A 20,124-nucleotide genomic window follows, 5' to 3' on the forward strand; every position below is an offset into this window, starting at 1 on the left:
TCAGAAATTGAAATTTTTAAATCAAAACCTAATACTGACGCCTTAGTTACGTGTCTTGACTCACTGTCATTCCTCTACTATGGTTCCTCTCCATAGATAAACTTGTGTGCCACCATGCAGTCTTATATTATCATAAAGCACACTTCAAGGAAAAGTCTATCAAAAGGTCCATATACTTACCGTCAAATATAGTTTCGCCAGTTCAACGAGCATTCACCTGCTTATTTTAAAACGAAACGACTTTGGCGCGATCATTCAGCGCTCGCACATACTTAAAGCAAGCGTGGGTAAGCGGGTCCGCTGGTGGAGCAAGTGATAGTCTTCGTTGACGTTAAGCCGACACGTTACAGTCTCTGGCACCGCGTCCATCCGAATGTCTTCTCTTCGTCCCCTGGCAAAGGATGCCCGCTTGGAATAGTCGATGTCCGAACAATCGGTCGACACAGACTCGCTTTCGGATTAGTCGACACGAAGCCCGGGGTTCGTGGACTCGTCAAGGTTCCACCTAGACATCGAAATGTTTGAGGAAAGAATAAAATGGAAACTGATACTTGATGAGGATAAAACTTTGGCTCGAAATCTTACTGTATCGTAACATCTTTTAAAAATTGCTACGTTATTCTGATGGTTTGATAGACAAATTAAGAAGGAGACATCTTCTTATAAGGGATTAATGAGTTATTATTAAATATTCCAATATTCAAGTTTTCGAAAGTTTTGCTTTTAGTTGTTTGTGAAGTTTATACTGTAAGATAATTTCTATTTTGAATTTAATTTCTAACGTGACTAAAATTAGAACCAGCAAGTCGAGGAGTCACATGATTTAGGGGTCAAAGGAATAATATGGGGTAGCAATGTGGAACTTTAAAATACTTTAAAAGGATTCAACAAAGGATAAGTAGCAATATCCCAATAGATAGTACTAGAGAAATCTCTCTAGAGAAATATCTCGTGCACTAAAACCAATATAGGTATCGCTAAAATACAACCAGTAAGTATTTATTGAACATAACTTACAAATAGTCCCTCATGCTTTTGAAGGCGAATAATTGGTCAACTTGGCGAAGTATTTTCACGTGAGTGCGGGATACGCCTTTGCTGAGCATTCAATCGACCAGAAAACATCTATCGCTGTAACACAAATGCATTTACAGCAACATAATCTATAAATGATCTGGTGCATTTCTGAGCACATACAGTTGGTCAAATTGGCTATGCATTGATATTAGATTGTCAAATGCTCTTTCTGAACACACCTGACAAAAGCATAGAGCCTGTATCCTAGCAAACGAAATTAAAGATCCCGGATGCTGACGAGGCAAATAAACGAGCCGACTGCGAGGGGAGCGGGCGCAAAAAGGAACAGCAAGGAAAAAAAATCGATCGCTACCAAGTATGTAACGAGGAGCGAGGCAGATATCAATCATTTCGAGAGCAGTCTCCGGCAGTTTCTCTTGTACCTGCCACCACATCGGGTACCTCTCCTTCGGGTTTGCCTCGAGATTCAAGATAGATGCTGGCCCAGGAAAGAGAAAGGAGGGCGGGGGCGGGAAGATGGGGGAGACAGAGAACGACAGATCTGGCGTCGTTAAGATAGAGCAGACCGATAGCGTCCATGGCTGAGCTCGCACACGGCCGAGCTAGTCGAAAATACACGGATTATTCGTGCCTGGCGTTGAGCTACTGGCTGCTCGAAATATGGTAATCGTCGCCCGAAATCCTGACCGAGCGGAGGTACCGTGCCATGGAGAGGTCATGGAGGTCACTGCTAGAATTCCTCGAAGAAAGATGGCTCCTCTTTGGTTGAAGAATGAGGCGAAGATATTGAAGGTGCTTTTGTTGTATATACCTATAGTTGAAGGAGTGTTTGAGGAACTAGTGCGAGGAAATGGAGAACTTATATCAAACATAACGTAACTCGAATTTATATTTAACGAAAATTGACGGAGTTAATTTGAGTTGAAACAAGTTGAAGTGAAGCTGATTTGGTTTTATCTACATATTAGTTTTAGATGATCTTAATCCAAACACAACATTAACGCCAGCAAGCGTAATATGATTGAGTAGTTCAGATCTAGTCCACTTGGATTGGGACCTACCTAAAACTTAATTCATTACATAACTTGATCTCTAGATCTAATGCAAAACTAATTTAAGTGAGTCAAATTGGAATCTAACTTGACTTAACTCATAGTTTAGGTGTGAATTTTCTCAGACTTAACCTTGAGTTGACATGAAACTAACAACTATATCCATGATAATTTAAGTTGAACTAAGTCAAATTGGAATCTCATTTAAGTTAAGTTATAACAGAACTACCAGTCATCTGGAACTTAACTCAGATTCAACATAAGATTAATAGGTCTGACTAGGCTGACTTGAATTTAACCAAGTTGAACTGGAATCTAACTCACTTTCACATTTTCTCTAGCCTATTCCAAAAATTGGACTCAGCTAATTTGACCCTAACCAACTTGGTTTGGAACTTAATTCCACAACGTATAATTCAGAATTCAGAATTAAGTCTGATTGACTTTAATCCATATCTTAAGTTCAAATTTACTGTTATTCCTGTTTAGACTAATTTTTTCATTCCCATTTTAATCTGTCAAGGTTCATAAAATCTATGACTCTAAATTACGCTTCTATAAAATTATAATTTCATATATGACATTAACTATGGAACTGCCCTAATCCTGTGAATATTCTTCATTCAAAAATGGTTCCACATTACTGTATTGTATATCGATGCTACGCAGAATAAGTGACAAACTCCATTCTTCTTAAATTTGCAACTTAGACCACTTTCATTATCGAAGACAAATAAATATGCAATAAAATGCTTATAAACCAGTTACACCAGAGCGTCAAATGCGGAAAGAAGTCCAAAAGGTTAAGCGAAGAATGTTCAAGAGCACTCGTGGACTTGCGCACTTGTCACGACTAATTAAATCCTCGTCCCCGAAAGAGGCAGTTCCGCAGGGAACAATTGGTTTCGGTACCTATGCCGGGAAGCGAAGCATGCTGAACTTTCATCGCGATGAAAGGATCTTGAAGTACACGCGAGAACGAGGAGCATCTTGGACGACAAAGTCAGCCGTAATCGGAGATGCTGCTCGTGCGAACAATTCGAGGAAGGACTCATCCTCTGTCTCTCTCTGTTCCTCCCCCTGGTGTATCTTGGTACCTCCTTAGATTCCAGCTGGAGGCACCTGAAATGTCGACCTTCTAGCATTACACGGCTCCTCGAGTCGGTCGAACGATGATCATGTCGACGTTTCGGCTCGTGGTTCCCTCTTTCAGAGAATGTAGTCGGTGTAAAAGCTGAACAAAAGGACGACGGCACCGTCGGCGTTCTCAGGATACGTTGTTCGCTCGGATATTGCCACTTTGTTCGGTATTCGATATGAAATCGGTTTCGTGACCAGTATCGAGTGTCTTGGAGAGTGAAGAGAGGATCGAGGAACCCTCAGAAAATTGGGAGTCCTTGATTCCTCCTGTTTTCATTTTCGTTTCGGGGGGACCCGGTGACCCGTTAGGAAGCAAATTCGGCAAGAGTTGGATCAAAGTCTCGCTGGAGATTTAAATTTAAAATGGAATAGGCAGGGGGAGCAGGAGACAAACCTGGAGAATTTCTAACCAGCTACAGACGACACCCTGTCCTTTGCGATACAGATCTCGATCGTGAACCGTCAGACACGTCGAGTCCGTGTGAGCCAGCGTTTATATACGGCGCTTGGAAATGCGCGTGTGCGCGGCTGACACTGCGATTGACCGATAAGCGGAATAATTTTAGGACCTGGCGTCTCCTATCCGTCAACTCGGGGGAAACAACAGGATATCTCTTCTCTTTAGGATAGAATTTAGACGCCCCTGTTTTCGGCGGCGAATTTTCAAGCGAACGCAGCGAGAAAGTGGCCCTAACGCAGCGAGAAAGTGGCCCTAACGCAGGGAGAAAAATTTAAATAATCCTCGAAGGTTCTCACATTTCCTCTTCAATCGGCAGGCCGATCACGATCGTACAGTTAAACCTGCAGATAAATCACGGATCGATACCGCGATGCGTCACGGATTGCGAGAGTCTCGTTCGCTCGTTCGTCGAAGCGGCGGCATCGGGTGACTTGCAAGGAAGTTGTAAAATCGTGTTACGAAGAAAAAACGTAAAGGCCCGCTCGCGCCAATTGATATGCCTCCGATGAACCGATGTACGAGACGCTCCGCCACCACTGTGCGAACCTTCCATTCGAACCCCGTTGCTACCACGCGTCTAAATCATTTGCATTTGCATTCCAGAGTACAGAAACGGCGATCATGGTCGCAAGAACGAGTTACAGAAAACTTAACCTTGCTTTATACGTGACAAAAATGACTATTGTTTGAGGTTTGTTGAGATCTAGTTCACATTCACATCTATTGATCCTTCCTGTATACATATATTCGGTATACCGGGTGCTCGCAACAATATGTTAGAACCTAAAGATATTATAGGATAGCATAAGATAAAGTTTTTCAAAATATAGATCAGTTTTTAAATAATATCTATTTGGTTTAAATATCCCTCATGGGTTTAAAGAAACATACACAAAATTATATTTCCACAAACTAAACTGAATCTGAGTTTAGTTCAAGTAATATGGCAATGAGTAACACTCCATTATTAATCAGTGTTTACTCATTAGCTATTTCCTAGTTTCTAATCGCAATAAAATGTCTTACTGTAAAGGTAAAATAAATACCATACTGCAAATCCAGCTTAAACCTAAAGCTGAACTGAACTTAAACTTGCACAGTATTCCTCTTTACGAGACCAAAGACACTAGTTGCCTAGGTCTATTACAGGTAATCGAAGTGTAATCTAACTTACAATCCGATTTGTATTGTAAAGACCCAGGTCCATCTAACCATCTACTTATCTCCTTATCGATTTAGTAGACAAGGTTTCTCAGATTCCAACTTCAAAGGTGCAACGAGAAAACTGAACCGAGCTCAAATCTAACTCAAACCCAACCTAACATACCCAAAATAAAGACTCAACACCATTCATTTCAGTCATGATTCACACAATTGAAATTCCTGTTACGTCGACTCAATAACCGATCCCAAGAACCCTCCAGACCAATTCGGATTCGAGTATCAGCGGGAAAATTCGAACGAACGCGGTTTGTCTCCAATCTTTCATTCATTGACCCTACCCGACGGATTCGCGCTGCGATTCAACCATTTCGTATGCAATCGGTGTGCGGTTGCATCGTGTGTGACCACATCAATCTGCATTCGAGTCTCTCGAGCATCCTGTCCTTTTCCCTCTCAGCTCTCCGTTCCCGTTCTCCCCTAAAATTCGTTCTCCGTTCCTCTTCCCTCGTCTGGTCCCTCTCTTCGTCCTGTCCTCCAGCTTTTCGTCGATTCCCTCGCTTTTGTTTGCACCTCGCACAGATTCGGATACCAGCGAGGACTAAAAAGCGGTCGCTTCGTTCCTATTAAAGTCGCTCGTATTGTATTCAAATTGGTTTGAGCTTTCGTATCTGCCTTCATTGCTCTCTCCTCTGTCGCGCTCCTCCCGCCTGTGCGAGCGTGCAGTTCCCCTCACTCATTAAGGTTCATCCGTCGATTCGTTGAAATACTGCGTTTTCGCGTGACACCGATGGCCCGGCTGTTGCTGCCAGTTCGATGGGACGACTCGTTGATGATGACGGAAGGCGAAAGTCATCGACGAAACGATAGTAAAGTTTCTTTTCTGCTGGACCATCTTTCTGCTAAGATTTTGTTAAGTAGTCACCAGGCATCTTCGTTGTAACAACTTTATAACAGTTTCGTTCAAGAAACTTATGCATCATATTTTCGATTCCAATCTATCATCTAGTCTGGTTATCCTTTCCACAGTAAACAGCTGGTCTATTTCAGACTTAAGACAGCAATTGTTATACTTCTTACGTATACTTTAACTAGAAAGTTATTTAGCCTGTGCAATTGTGTGATTTAATGTGAGTCACTATACAGCGACACATGATCAAGACAATACTAACAATTACAGATTATAACGATCCAATCGCAAAGATCATTATAGCGATAGCATACTCTTTCAAGATAGGATTACTTCTTGTGCAAGATTTAATTCTTTTAAATCTCTAAATAGTTATGAGTACATATTCGAATTATATAGGAACTCGTTTCAGGTTCGATGCCAGCTTATATAATTGGAGTACTTTACAAGTATATACAATTAAATATCATCTTTTATGAGTAATGAATGAGAATCTCCTTATATCTTTTTGTATCGATTGTATTTTTAACTTGACTTGCCTTGGTTTTGCGAGTACATATTGAACTTCTCATCACTATTGAACTTACCACTAATTATAATCAGTGTTGTTTTAAGAAATGTCACTGAAATATATTATCTATATTATTAAAGTGTAATCTACTTTATAATTTACGTCTACGATATTTCTCACCCAAGTGTCCAACACTCCTTGTGTCTGAATGAAGAAAGGAAAGCAGGAGGAAGTTCCATTAGGCGTGTACATAGTTGATGCGTGTTTAATAATCCTTTGTTTATTCATGGGCCGCTGCGTTGTCGGTGATTCACGATGCATCTCGGCGACCCAACCTGAATGTCAATTCGTGCTTCAAACATGACCGGTTGATCTATCACTTTTCAATTGCGCGTTGCTCTAACTTGGCGAGGCAGGTCTCTTGACGATCGGGAATTGTTGTGGATCGCGGGGCCATTGGAGATTGCATCGGGGTCAGGCAACTGATCGCTCGTCAAACGTTCGAAGGAAAACTATTAATTGAGATCTACGTTGGCCTAGGTTAAATTTGATATAGACTTAAACAGAATCTGGTATGAAACCTATTTGAACTTAATGTGAATTACACAAGTAGATGTGCTCTTATTTAAAGGGAGTTGGAGATACATTCGTTAGACCCTAAAACTGATTTACGGTTAGTCCAGTTGTAACACAATTCTAGTTGAAACTTAACTGAGATTCAGTTGCACATCATTTGTAAGATATTTATTACCTACTTGGTAATTGACTATTTCAAAGTCTAAACCATAATATGTCCACTAAAAAACTAACTAAACCGAACTATAATCGAACTAAATCTAAGCAATTTCTTTTATTTAGGATCTAATGGAAATTTAAGTGAAACTCGATTTTTACTCAGCCTAATCGAAACTCAATCCTGTCTAGTTTCTGAGCTATTCATGATTCACATGGGAGGTCTTGTAATATAGAATCTGTTCGTTTGGGCTATTTTTGTATTCTTTTACAGAAACTGAACTGTGTAGCAGTTATGTATACATGTATTTATATTTCAGTAAAATTTACATATCTCTTTAGAATAATAGCATCTGAATTGGACGTATCGTAATACGTAATTACTTAAGGAGAAAAATTTTATTATAACTTACATCATATGATTTAATATTTTACAATCCCCTTTATTACATGTGTCATCATTACTTATTATAAAACTAACAGAAAATCATGTTTTTTCTCATCTTTTAGTCAATGAAAGCTATTTTTGTAGATGTCCATTTTGTCTTTCACACATCCAAATTGAAAATCTTTCTGATTTTTCGAATTCTCACGACCGAAATGGACAGAATTATAAAAGCCATGAGAAGACTTCCTTCTTAAGTAATTAAGCTATACTGTCTTCAAATTTGATCTTTCCGCTCCAAAAAATGTCTGAATTGTAACGTCAAAAATTGCTGTACTTTGCTCATAAAAGAATGCAAGAAAAGCCTACGGAATCACACATTTTAAGATATAAGACCTTTCAAAAAGCGAATAATCAAAGTCTAAAGACTTTTGACAGCAAAGTGTCTTTTGTCCTACTTAGTTGCATGCAAAGTGATATTCAAAACACTTTATCGACATCTTACCTAACACATCCCGCTAATCCAAATGATTTTGATGACTCGGCGAGTGACAGTTGCTCGGTCCATTCAGTTTAGGACCAATTATGTGCTGCTGTATACGTGTGCACGGATGCGCGCTCGCCGCGTGCAATACTTAAGTACGAAATAACTAGGTATGCAAGTGTGGTGTGCTGCACCGCATCGAGGGGACCAGGGAGGAAGGGAAATGCGCTGAGAGGAGGTGGGAGGAGGTGGAGGCGCGCTTTGTAGTTGCCGCGACGTGACGCAACTGCCAACTTAAGGAAAAGGTTCCTGGTATTGTGGGATACGCGAACAAGCCGCTGGAGGTGGCGGTGGAGGCATCATCCTCCCTCGTCCTCCTCCCCCAGCCGCCGCTGTTCCTTTCTTTCTCGTCTTCTTCCTCCCTCGTTGCCACCCAAGCCAACGTCCAGACGGTCAACGACACTTTTCGGAATTACGCAATTGGCCGAATTTGCCGAATTACTCTCCTCAAAGTCCTTCGGTCCACCACTTAAAAACACTTTCTGATAACACCACTTCCTTGCACCATCACTGAATAATGATTAACCTGAGAACATTGAAATGGAACGCACAGATAGGTCTAACTATCTATTGACGTCTGAGTTAGGTTAGTGAGAGCATGCGAGAGCTAAATCAAAAGGATTGGTACTTTAAATGTGGCACAGTTTCTGTGTCTACTACAGTACCCATATTTAGAATTGAGTGCATATTTAATCTTCTGTTAATTTTGAACTAGATGAGCCTGCAGAATTCATGAGTTAGTTCTCAAAGGATTCAAGAATTCACGTGTTCAAATTGAATTAGTGAGATGAAGAACAGTATAAGTTCAGAATCCATATTCTGAGATATTTAACTCCAGAATGCACTTCTGTGCATTTTACATATCTGGACCCCACAGCAAGTACCTACATATTAAGTCCACTTATTTTATATGTGACAAATACACTTTGGCTCTGTAGTTCAGATATAGTTTTGAGTTTATTTTAAAATGGGTAATTAAAGAAGGGTATAACACTTTCTCCAACAAAACTAAGGAAACTAGAAAGTTACCTAGAAGCTAGAAACAAGGTAGATGAAAGAAAAGTTACACCATAGTAGCTTCTACAATTGATTAATGCTCTGTACACATGAGAACGAATATAGGCACAAGTATAAAACACTCTGTAGGTACTTATTGTGTATACTAATGATATTATTTCCATTTTCGCTTGCACAGCGCCTTTGCAGGTGAAGGTTTAATTAATTGTACACTTCTTATAAGTTAGATCTGTTCTAAGTCCGACTTCAAAGTCGCCGTGGCAGCTTTGAATCAAGTTATACCGCATTGTTTTACCGAGGAAGTGTATTACATTTCGCAAGAGCGAATGGAGGGTAATGGTTGTCGGAATTGCGACGGTGACGTAGGGCGTCGAAAATTGCGCTGTCGATTTGTTAATTGCACCGGCTCTCGTAGACTACCAGGAATCTGAGGGATTCCTTAATTGCGCTTCGTCTGGAGGGCAGACAAAAATAACGCGGGTTTCTCAGTCATGGGAGAAAAACTCCCCTCCGGAAAAACCTTGAATCTCCATAGAGGAACAGTGCGCAATTTTTACTTGTACCTTATTTACATATAAACTGACGGCTGGCTTGTAGTGTAATCACCGTGGAACGAATGCAAATCTCTTAATTACTCCTTGAACTGTAATTATTTAATGCTGTGTACGACGGGAATTAACAAGTTTGTTGCTCCGTGAAATTCTTAATCGAAGTGGAAATTCTTCGGCGTGCATAATTATGTCTTGAGAGAGCTACTGTTTTTCTATGAACTATTTTATTTGTTTTCCCTTGCTAATATTACGTTACATTAATTGTGAGAAAAACTTATAAAATATCTATGAAAGTCTTCTAAGTTCGGTTTATGTTAGGTGCTTTAAATTTGAATGAGTAGTTTCAAGAAAACATAAGTGTACCATCGAGCTCGTGTCAAGTAAAACTGTTGGTGGCAGTCCTACTTGGACGGGTTATTTGGGGACAATTTGTAGAATTAGAAATTAATGGAATAAGGAAGTTGAATTTTTATATACAAATTTATTTACATTTTGAGAAAGAACAGTGAAATTCTTATACAACTATGTTTTATATTAACCAATCTATAATGTGTTCTTTGCAGTGGTGTTACATTGATGAAAGACAGGAAAATCAAAGATAATTTTAATCTTTGCGAATATGGTTACTGTCCGTACTAAAATAAAACGATAAAATAATCTATTATAGATATTTACATAATTTGAATACGAACGATAATTGGATATGAATTTTATACGTGTCTAATATTGGAAACACTTTAATTAACTTATTATTGAAAAATTATGACAATCAATTTAGAAGATACGATTTCGAGAAAAAACATATAGCTACCTACAGCAATTTATGGTATCTACTTATAGATACTTTTAATCTACTATTTGCTGACTGAAACAAAATCTCCTAAAGTTTGAAATGTTGGAGTATGATTCGAGCATCAATATCTTGAAATCATTACAACTTCATAGCTTCGTCTAATTCAGGCGAAATATTATCGTTTAAAAAAGTGCAATAACATAAAACCAATTTTTTGACTGTACCAAATACAAATGCCCCCTTAACCCTAATGCACTGTTCTATTCAATTTACATCGAAACTTAATCTCAATCTTTTATACCTTTTTCATGAGGATTCAGTTTACATAACTTCGTCGATTTCTATATAATATCTAATACATTCAAAGTAGGTGCACATTTTCACGTGAAATTACAACTCCCATTATTTGCCGCATTAGAAATGAACTCGATAAAAATGTAATATATTCTTGCGTGTGATAGTAATCTGAACAGTGCACGAGGATTAAGAGAACTACCGAAACGTTTTCTTACAAATCCCCGCCCCCCGCGTGTCCCGCGTTAGATTAACTGTTCCACTCAACGAATTGTTGGCTACGACTTTTGCAGGTGAACCGACCGCTGACGATGAAGAAGGAGGGCATTCAGACGAGGAACAGGAAACTCTCGTCGAAGAGCAAGAAGAAGAAGGCTGGCGGCTGCTTAGGCCTCGGCGGTGTTATGGGTGATATGATCAAGGCCAGTGGTCATCTCGATCTCGATAACAAGCCTTTCCATTCTGGATTCGGATCGCCAATGGGTAAGTTCAATCTACCGAACAAATTAACTGCTTGCTTCTTAGGAAATATAATAATTCGCGATATAAGTCTCCTAATAGCTATTTATTATCTAATCACAACCCGTTACGCTAATTCTAATATTAATAAAAGTAATTGTCGTGTAATGTGGCATAGTATTTTATTATAGTAGTAATATAGTATCTTATTATTAGCTCATTACCATGCATATAAATTTTTGGAATTATCATCACTGTTCTTTAAGCTCTCGTCTATTAAAAATTAATTGATCCATATATAGATGACTTTTCTTGGTATTTGTAAGCTCGATGCAGCGAGTTTTCAATACATCGAATAAATTTCGGACGAAAATTAATCTTTTTACCCGAGGAGTACGTGTTTATTTTGTACTTGAATATATGTATTTACCTATCGCGTTAGATGAACGAACTAACTATTACGAACTAATGAACTAACTATCACAGTTAGTTGTAGTATATTTTCGTTATAAGTTTGTTAATATCTTTAGTAGTCGCAGTTGTAGAACAAATAAGTTAGGTCAAAATATCACATAAAGTAGTTCAAACTATATTTTGATAGAAATGTCTGTACCTATGTATCTTAGACCCTAAGAGAGGATAGTTACATAAATCGTACCACCTGCTCGATATTTTAATATCTGTAACTGATCAAATTAAGACCCAGTCTGGATGCATGCACATATTTCGTTTCTACTTCCCAATGCATACTAATTTGAATGGGTGCCTGGCAGAAAGGCGTATGCTACATTTCATAAAATTTAGAGGGAAACAGGAAAATATTTCATTGCTCAGTGAAGTAATTAAAGGAGCAGCTGGAGTAACGTACGCCCTTCTTCCATTTTGAAAAGTGAATAATAATCCAATATTGAGGAAGATATTTATTAACTATAAACAGAAAATTGGATATAAAAATGAAAAGTACTAAACTGAAGGCATCGTGATATAAAATTCTTTAAGTTCTCCAGAAGTCATAAACTGTACCACATGAAGTAAGTCCTTTTACCAAATCGTTTTCTGCACATCATTGGCCCTTATTCCTCGAAAACATTCATTTCAAAAAGTTTCTAACATACGCCCTTCTTTTAGACACCCATTCATTTATTCCAATTATAATGTCAAAAATCACTTGCATTTATTAATAATAAAGGAATCAACGAAGCACAGTTTAGGAGATCGGTACGATTTAAATAACTTCCTCCGATTAAAAGCGAGCGAATTTCATGCAGATTGAATTCTTATTAAAAAAGTATTAAGCATTAAATTTAAATTCGGGTCGAATTGACACGAATAAAATACAAGAGTTAATTTCCTTTAGCATTAACTGGAACAAGATATCGTTTGCATAGCATAAAATGAATATAAGGAATAATCGTTCATTGGTATTCCAAATTGCCGGGAAATTTTTTATCAAGTAAAAAATGGTTGGTTTGTTATCGTTTCAGGTACGTCGCAACATCACCACACGATGCATCCGGCGATGCAGCATTACATGTATCACACGGGTGTCGGCGTGGCCGGAGGTCTTCATCAAGGATTTGCACCACCAGCGCCGCCCCCCATCCACCCGCACACGCATTCGCATTCTCATTCTCATCACATGACGAGTCTTCAGGGTCTCCAGCTGGCCGCCACGACGAATGCAATGGTGAGTACTCGCCCGTTTTCTATCCAATCGCTCTTCCCTTTAACGTGCAATTGAAACCCGATAAGCCCCGTCGCTCTTTAATTCAACGTGTCACTATGAACCTGGGAGAGCTCGATGCGCCCGACCTTGGCAAGGTTGATTTCTGATCATGATCGATGGACCGTCGCGTTCAACAGTCTGAATTCGGAGATATGAGAAAACGGCTCCTTCGCTGGGTTCCTCGGATCTTCAGAGCTTAAGGACTCGTTTTAGAGCGTCGAAGAATAGACGTATCGTGACGGCACTTGTAGCTGGATAGAAAGAGATTGATCGATAAGGGTAGCTTCGACTTGGGTAAAATGGAATACGAACGTCGATCGGAACAGATTTTCTTCTATTTTTAGCTGTAGTTCATTAGTTCAAATGAGATCAGACTGCGATTTTTAAATTCAAATTTGAAGCATCTTGTCGATAGCTACTTAGTTCTGAGATATTACCTTCCATAAACTATTATTACACGTTTAATTGTATAAATCATTGAAGTCTTAATTCTGCTAAATTCCTCTTGAACATCTTGTACGAAATAATGATAACCAGCAACACGTTATTATGAATACAGCAAATGAGCTTTCAGTATATCAAGAAATCAGGAGCGTGGATATTAGAAATAAATACTTCACATTTTTCTGGAAATTAAGAAAGTTAATGAAAGAAACAAGAACTACAATTGGGTAAAAAGAGACCTGAGAAACGTAGCAAGGTTAAGCATGTTCTATTATACTTTCATTATTATTATATTTACTACGCACAATTCTAAATAATGCATATTACAAGATTTTAGTACCTATATCTACCTATCTACCTATGTTATGAGTTCGATTACTTACTAGGATATAAGGAAATCTTGATCAAGTACAGCACTTGCTGCCATTGACACTGAGCCTATCCACAGCCATCTTTAATATGTACAATCAGAAATATGAAAACTAGCAAGACTGTATCAGTCCAATTAAACTATTTGTGGTCCTTATTAATTGTTTCAAGACATTTAAGTTAAGTAAACACTTGCTATCGGCAGTTTTCTTAGGAGGAAAATGCGAAACTAGTAGATTGTTTTCCGAAGAAAATTCATAATTGTTATTACATCGCAGAAGGCAATATTTATCTAACATTTCTAGGCAAGAATTCTTCGTAGTTTGTACTGATTTATCATACTTTTACTTTTTGTAGGAGGTATATCACTTCCATAAAAATATAAAATTATAATGAATGCTTCATGTTTACTAACACTGTATTCACTTTACTGGCGTAGAAAATAATTTGATAGAAATGACTAGTAATAAACTAGTAGTAAAATGTACAATAGGCCATCGACTGAGACTTGAAATATGATTTCATAGTAGTTTATTGAAAACAATAAAATTAACCATCGACAAGGTGATTCAGTTTCGACACTTGTATTAAGTCAGGTCATGATCGAACGCCTACATATGTACCTGTGATTTATGTTAGTTTGTCTTGTGACCACTGATATGAACTAGACTTAAGTTAGACCTTAACATGTTCCACTTGACTCAAACCTTATTTAATATTAATTATATTTCTATGTAATTATCTTCTCATTCAATACACCATAGATATTTTCTAATTTCTTTTGGTAAACTTACGAAGTCCTTACATTTCGCCTATTATTTAAATTTTCCTTTTGTCCACAATGTATTCATACGTATATACACACTCACCCAAAAGTATTGAGACATTTGCTTAATCATAACAAACATATAAAAAAAAGTTACAAAACCTTAAAAGAATTTCATTAAACACTAAATATTTTATTTTACACCATATTAAAATAATTTATTTCTTATAATGTAACCAAATATTTCTTTTCTTTTCATCTATACAGTGTTCGATTACAGGTGTCAGAAATTTGAAGAGATGTTCTACATGTTAAAGTAAGACAAAAATCAAGAATGACGTAATATCATTTAAGACTTCGTTTCAGACTTATTAATTATTGGGAAATTGTCTAAAATATTCATAAAATGTGTCTTACTTAGGATTTAATCTGACTTCGTTGTGTTTGCCCTAGCTAATGCACGCTGGCAGTAGAATAAGTAAGTCTGACACATTTCACGTATATTTTAAACGTTTTTGTAAAAATTAATAACTCTAAAACAAAGCCCCAAGCACACTTTTCTCATTCTTGATGTTCCATCTATTTTGACACGTAGAATTATCCTGTCAAATTTCTGATCTTATCTGTTGTCAAATACCTTGTATATTTACTTCGTATTTTTATCACTGTTTTTAATTTTTATAATATGTCAGATGTTTAATTGTTCCATAGACCTGAGACTTTTTCGAATTGTTAAAAACTGGTTGTAGTGTCAGAACAAAATACAGCGGGGATACGTCCTGTAAACACGTAACAATTTCGAGGATTCAAATAATTCCACCATTCAGATTTAGAAAACATTAAACATATAGATATTCGTAATGGAATTTGTATAAGAAAGCGATTTAACATTGATCATTTACATTGCAAAGCGAAAGTGTTCCAATACTTTTGAGTGAGGGTGTATGTACAAATAAGTCCTAAAAAGAAATATAAAAAGATAACCTGCGCTAAAGTTAACGTGGTAATCATTTTACTTTAAATTCCATAAGCTCCTTGATAAAACACGAAAAGCCTTACAGGTTTTGTAGCGGTGAAAAAAAAAAAAAATGGATTTTGTTTGTCTGGTTTCAGACCGGCTGGCGATCGGAGTACACATGAATCGCGAGTGATCAGCAGCTCAGGACGCAGCCCACCACTCTCGTTCTAACATAATGAAGTCAAGCTCCTCTCTTTCTCTCCCCGCGAAGAAAACGAGAGACGTTCGAGAGCAGGGAAATGTGAAACGAAAAAGAAGAAAACAGAACAATTTTCCAATCTTTCTTCATTCTCTCTCTCTATCTCTATCTCTATATCTCTCTCTTTCCTATCTTCCTATCAGTTCCCCTATTCCTGTTCTCGCGGTCTCGCGTCGCTGTAAATATGTAAAGTTTTCATCGTAGGGCCATCGAGCCCAGGCCCCAAGTACAAACGAAGTCAGCTAACTTGTATCGAGTCTTATTATAATACGCGCTGTACATAAACACTATATAGGATAGTAAACGCAAGAATTTATATCACGTTCGTGGATGCGCGTTGGGGGTAGTGCACGCGCATAAGCACCGCCCCATTTTTCGTCGTGGATCCCTCTTCTTTTTGTTTTATTCGCGCGGGCCTTCGAAGACGATTCTCCAGAAGCACTTTCGACAACAAATTTTCATGTCAGGAGTGAATGCCCTGCGGAGGCGGGGGGAGCATTCGAAGCTGTACACTTCTTTTCCAGGATATAGTAGACATCAAAAAGAGACTGGAATACAGACTCTTTTTCAGTATATGCAAATCTGATTCGGATTTCTCGGTTTAGAGCAAAGGGTATGAAGCCCTCGCCAATCGAAATCGATCTTCGAACGCCAGCGAACGATCTAGTGTTAAGTGTGTATCTGACGATCGAGAGATGTGCAATTTTAAAAATCTTTTATTAACGAGAACCTATGTTCCCGCGGAGGCCGATTGGACGTCGATTTTCCTCACTTTTCCCATCGATCTCGGTCGCGACAGATCTCTCGCCCTTCTTCACCCCGATCGTTAGCCTTTTCCTCTCAGACGCAGCGAGATCGTCGTTGCTCCGTCGCGTTCGGCGTGGAACGATCGCGAACCGAGCGCGCGTTTTTAAATTTTATACCGAGCACCAGATTTGCGATTCTCTCACACGCGCCGCTTCTCGATCCCTGACGCAGCGTCCCTTTCGCGGCGAACGCGATGGAAGTCATTTCTATTGCGAACAGTTTTCCATATATTCGAAGAAATCGAAATTGACGTCCAATCGTCGTTCAAAGGATCGTGTGTTGTACTGGTTAGTGAATAGGAAGCGAGTGAAAGGTTATGGAGGACCGAAGTAATCGTGAAATCGCGTGTACGGTGAATCTGTGAATCGTACGGAACTTCCGGTGATCCAAATCGAGTCGATCGTTCTGTCGGGGATAGAAAATCGATAATTGAAGGGAACGATGCTTTAACCGATGATAGAAGAAGGGATACGTCAACCAAAAACAAATAAAGGAAATATTCACGTGGAGATGGAAAAAGAGACAGGGACGGACGCGGGAGGAGCAAGCCAGAAATGTAAAAAATCATACGCGCGCACATACACATACAGAGACACAGAGAGACACGAGGAAACGTAAAAAAAAAGAACGCGTTGTAAATTTTGTATCTTCGAGATTGTGTACCGTTATTGTAATAATAGTATATATATAAATATATAAATATATATAAAGTATAAATATATAAATAAACAAATCTATATGTATACAAAGATGAATATAAATATATATATATATATAAATATAAATATTATAAATATTATTATATATATATAAAGCGCCGTGAAACTGCGAACGGTTCTGGCGAAAAGCGTAAAAGAGAGAGAGGAGTAAAAGTGATTGTGCATAAATTAGCGGTTAATTGCGCATCGTAAGATTTGCATCTAGATAGTCAAGCGATGGTAATTAAAACGATTTATCGCGAGCGAAAAGGTTAATAGCCGTAAATGACGATTATCATTATTATTCTTATTACCCTATTATCGTCGTCGCCGATCGGCCGTGCGCCCGCGCGCGAGTGCGCACCCGCGCCGATTTATTCATTAATCGTTCTAATTAATTAATTAATCGCGGTGGACTCGGTCGCGCAATCGTTGACACGAGTCGAAGACCACATTGTGATCCTTTCTTTTTGTCGATCTTATAGAGGCCGTTTTAAGGGAAATGTGACAAGTGTTGCAGGAACGTTTGGGCGATTTCGAGAAGGGACATGTGCCGCGATAATCGAAGGAAGTGATACAGAACTTGTTGAAACAAGATTCGATCTTCTACGTTGGAAGCGACCCTACAAAATTCGATTATTAATACAATTTCTATAAGAAGGAAATTCGATTTTTAATGTAATTTTCATGGGAGGGAAATTTGATTTTTAATACAATTTTGGTGAGTGGAAAGTTTGGTTTTTAATAGAATTTCCATAAAAGAGATTTCCGAGTTTCTATGAAGTTCTTCATTTTCTACGTGAGAAATTCTTAGCAACAAAGTTTCCAATTTTTGTTGATGTAAAATTTCACTTTTCTTATTAACGATTACAATAATTTATATCTATTAATAAAAGCTTTAACCTCTTTGCCTAAAAATATGACTTTTACTATCAAGAAATATCATTTTCAGACCAAGAAAGTCCCATTTGCAGCAAAACATCATTTCCACAGAGTTTTATTCTCTAACCTATAACATCTATATTTTCTTAAAATTTCGACCCCATCACTATCCACCAACAATTATCCCCAAATAATTTCCCACCCTCTGAATATTATGAATACGCAAACAATAAAAATGAGAAAATCATCGCTGTAAACTAGAAAAACAGTCATTTTACTTTCCCCAAAACAATTTCTTCCAACGCAGACGATCTAACGAATGAACGCCATTAAAATTGCTCGTCCATCGATTTTCGGGCCACCTTCGATCATTTCGCGCACACGAACAGTTGAGGACCGTGGAAGGGTACGAGGGATGGGGGGTGAGTGACGTCGTGATTTTCCAAAAGAAAAGACTGAAAAGCGACGGGAAGGAGACGACGCGCTACCGTCCGCCCGGGTGGATGTCTGTCAGTGAAGATTCTCATTGGGCTGCGCCACCCCCTTTTCCGCGGTTCGAGGAGTCCAGGTGGAGGAGCGACGAAGGGAGAAAGTGGAGGACGGGGGAGATTATTCTAATAATAGTATTACTAGGGCGTAGCGAGTAGACTGTATAAAAACACGAGGAACACACACAGAAACACACACGCGCGAACACACAGAGAGAAATACCGCGTAACGATTTCGATGGGAGGAAATGGAGGTCGAATCTAGGCGAGCGATGAAAGACCGGAAACGGAGGACGGAATCGACATGGGAGTCGAGGGTGAATCGACGTGAGCGATTTCGTGGCGATATTATTTCGGATGTAAAAAGCGACATTGTAAGATATCATTGTAAAAAAAGGTTTTAACTTAAAATAAATTAAATGATAATTCACGCGTACACCGTTTCTTTGCTGGAGTTTCTTCGATACCACTTTTTCCTTTACCTTTCCCTTTAGAGCTAGGAAGGATCCATCGCGAAGGTATGGAAAAATGGTGCGTACAGAAGCCTCACTTCGACAGTACACGTTTAATGCAACTGTCTGAAGTGAGAGTACCTCTTGCGAAAGGTAGTTATAATGTGTCTCCTATACCCTTATAGGTACAAGTCGCCAAACGTGTTCTCGGCTACTTGGTTCAGAGCTGTATCTTAATCAAGGCTCTCAAGCTCTCGTTTGGAGTTTGCGTTACTCTAGCCTTACTCTGGAGTTCCAAAGAACTAATGTCGTTCCTGAGCACATAACCAACTACCGAAACACTCATTGTCAGAGGCATGAAGATTTTGAAAGACTGCTGCTTTCACGAAGTTTATGTCTTATATTTCCGAGAGGCAGTATATTATAAAAGAGGTTAAAATTTAAAATATGTTAGCAACAGCGTTGTTTTTTAAGGATCAGCGAAGACAATTAGTCCGACGCTATTTTATTTTGGTATAATTTATGACTGGGACTTAGGTTGCGTGTGGTCTAAAAAGGGAGTACGTACATAATTGAGACTAAATGATCCTACCAGTGCGCGATAGCTGGTGATCACGTTGGGTCTTCCAACTATTGGCTCTTTGGAATTGCTTATTATTGGAAGAGTGTTTGTAAGTAACTCAACGTTGTATTATTAAAGAATGATATTGTTTCTAAAGAATCTGGTCATGTATTGAGGAAAGCTATGCCTTTTGGTAAGAGGACTATGATAAATTCGTGATACTTACCCCAGAACCTGGGAATAGAACGCATGCTTGAGTAACTCACCAGTATCTTTAAGTAAGTTTTCTGACAAATGTAATATTAGTTTTTAACAAGTAGTAAAAGTTACCTCTACAGTGTCTTCAAAATTTACAATTACGAATACGGTTTCTAGTACAAGTAGTCAAACTTAAACAATTTGTAATAGAAGCTGCGTAAATCTTTAGTGCATAAAAAATAGTGAAATTTGAAATCTTAACGATGAAAATCAATTTTTCGGGAAATACTGCTTCATCTCATTTAATCTTGTCATTTGAGCTGCTTCTAATGTAATACAAAATTTTAGACAAAAAAATGGTTTTTAATCAAATAAATATAACGTGAACATTCTCTGTAGGATAGGAAATCCCCATAACTCGCATGTAATTATACATCATCCACACTGAATCTGATAAGTCTCAAAGAG

The 20,124-nt window shown here is 38.3% G+C and overlaps 1 protein-coding gene across 1 annotated transcript in view; it reads left to right on the forward strand.

The window, feature by feature from the left end:
• Positions 1-15,600, forward strand: part of LOC143180419 (uncharacterized) — an 87,432-nt gene extending 71,832 nt beyond the window's left edge. Inside the window, exons 5-7 of the mRNA XM_076380136.1 lie at positions 10,882-11,071; positions 12,532-12,734; positions 15,466-15,600. Coding sequence (XP_076236251.1) covers positions 10,882-11,071; positions 12,532-12,734; positions 15,466-15,492 — 420 coding nt within the window. The 3' untranslated portion in view covers positions 15,493-15,600. The remainder of the gene's footprint in view (positions 1-10,881; positions 11,072-12,531; positions 12,735-15,465) is intronic.
• The last annotated feature ends 4,524 nt before the right edge of the window (positions 15,601-20,124 follow it).

The sequence above is a fragment of the Calliopsis andreniformis genome, chromosome 6 (genome assembly GCF_051401765.1).
Source record: "Calliopsis andreniformis isolate RMS-2024a chromosome 6, iyCalAndr_principal, whole genome shotgun sequence".
NCBI lineage: Eukaryota > Metazoa > Arthropoda > Insecta > Hymenoptera > Andrenidae > Calliopsis > Calliopsis andreniformis.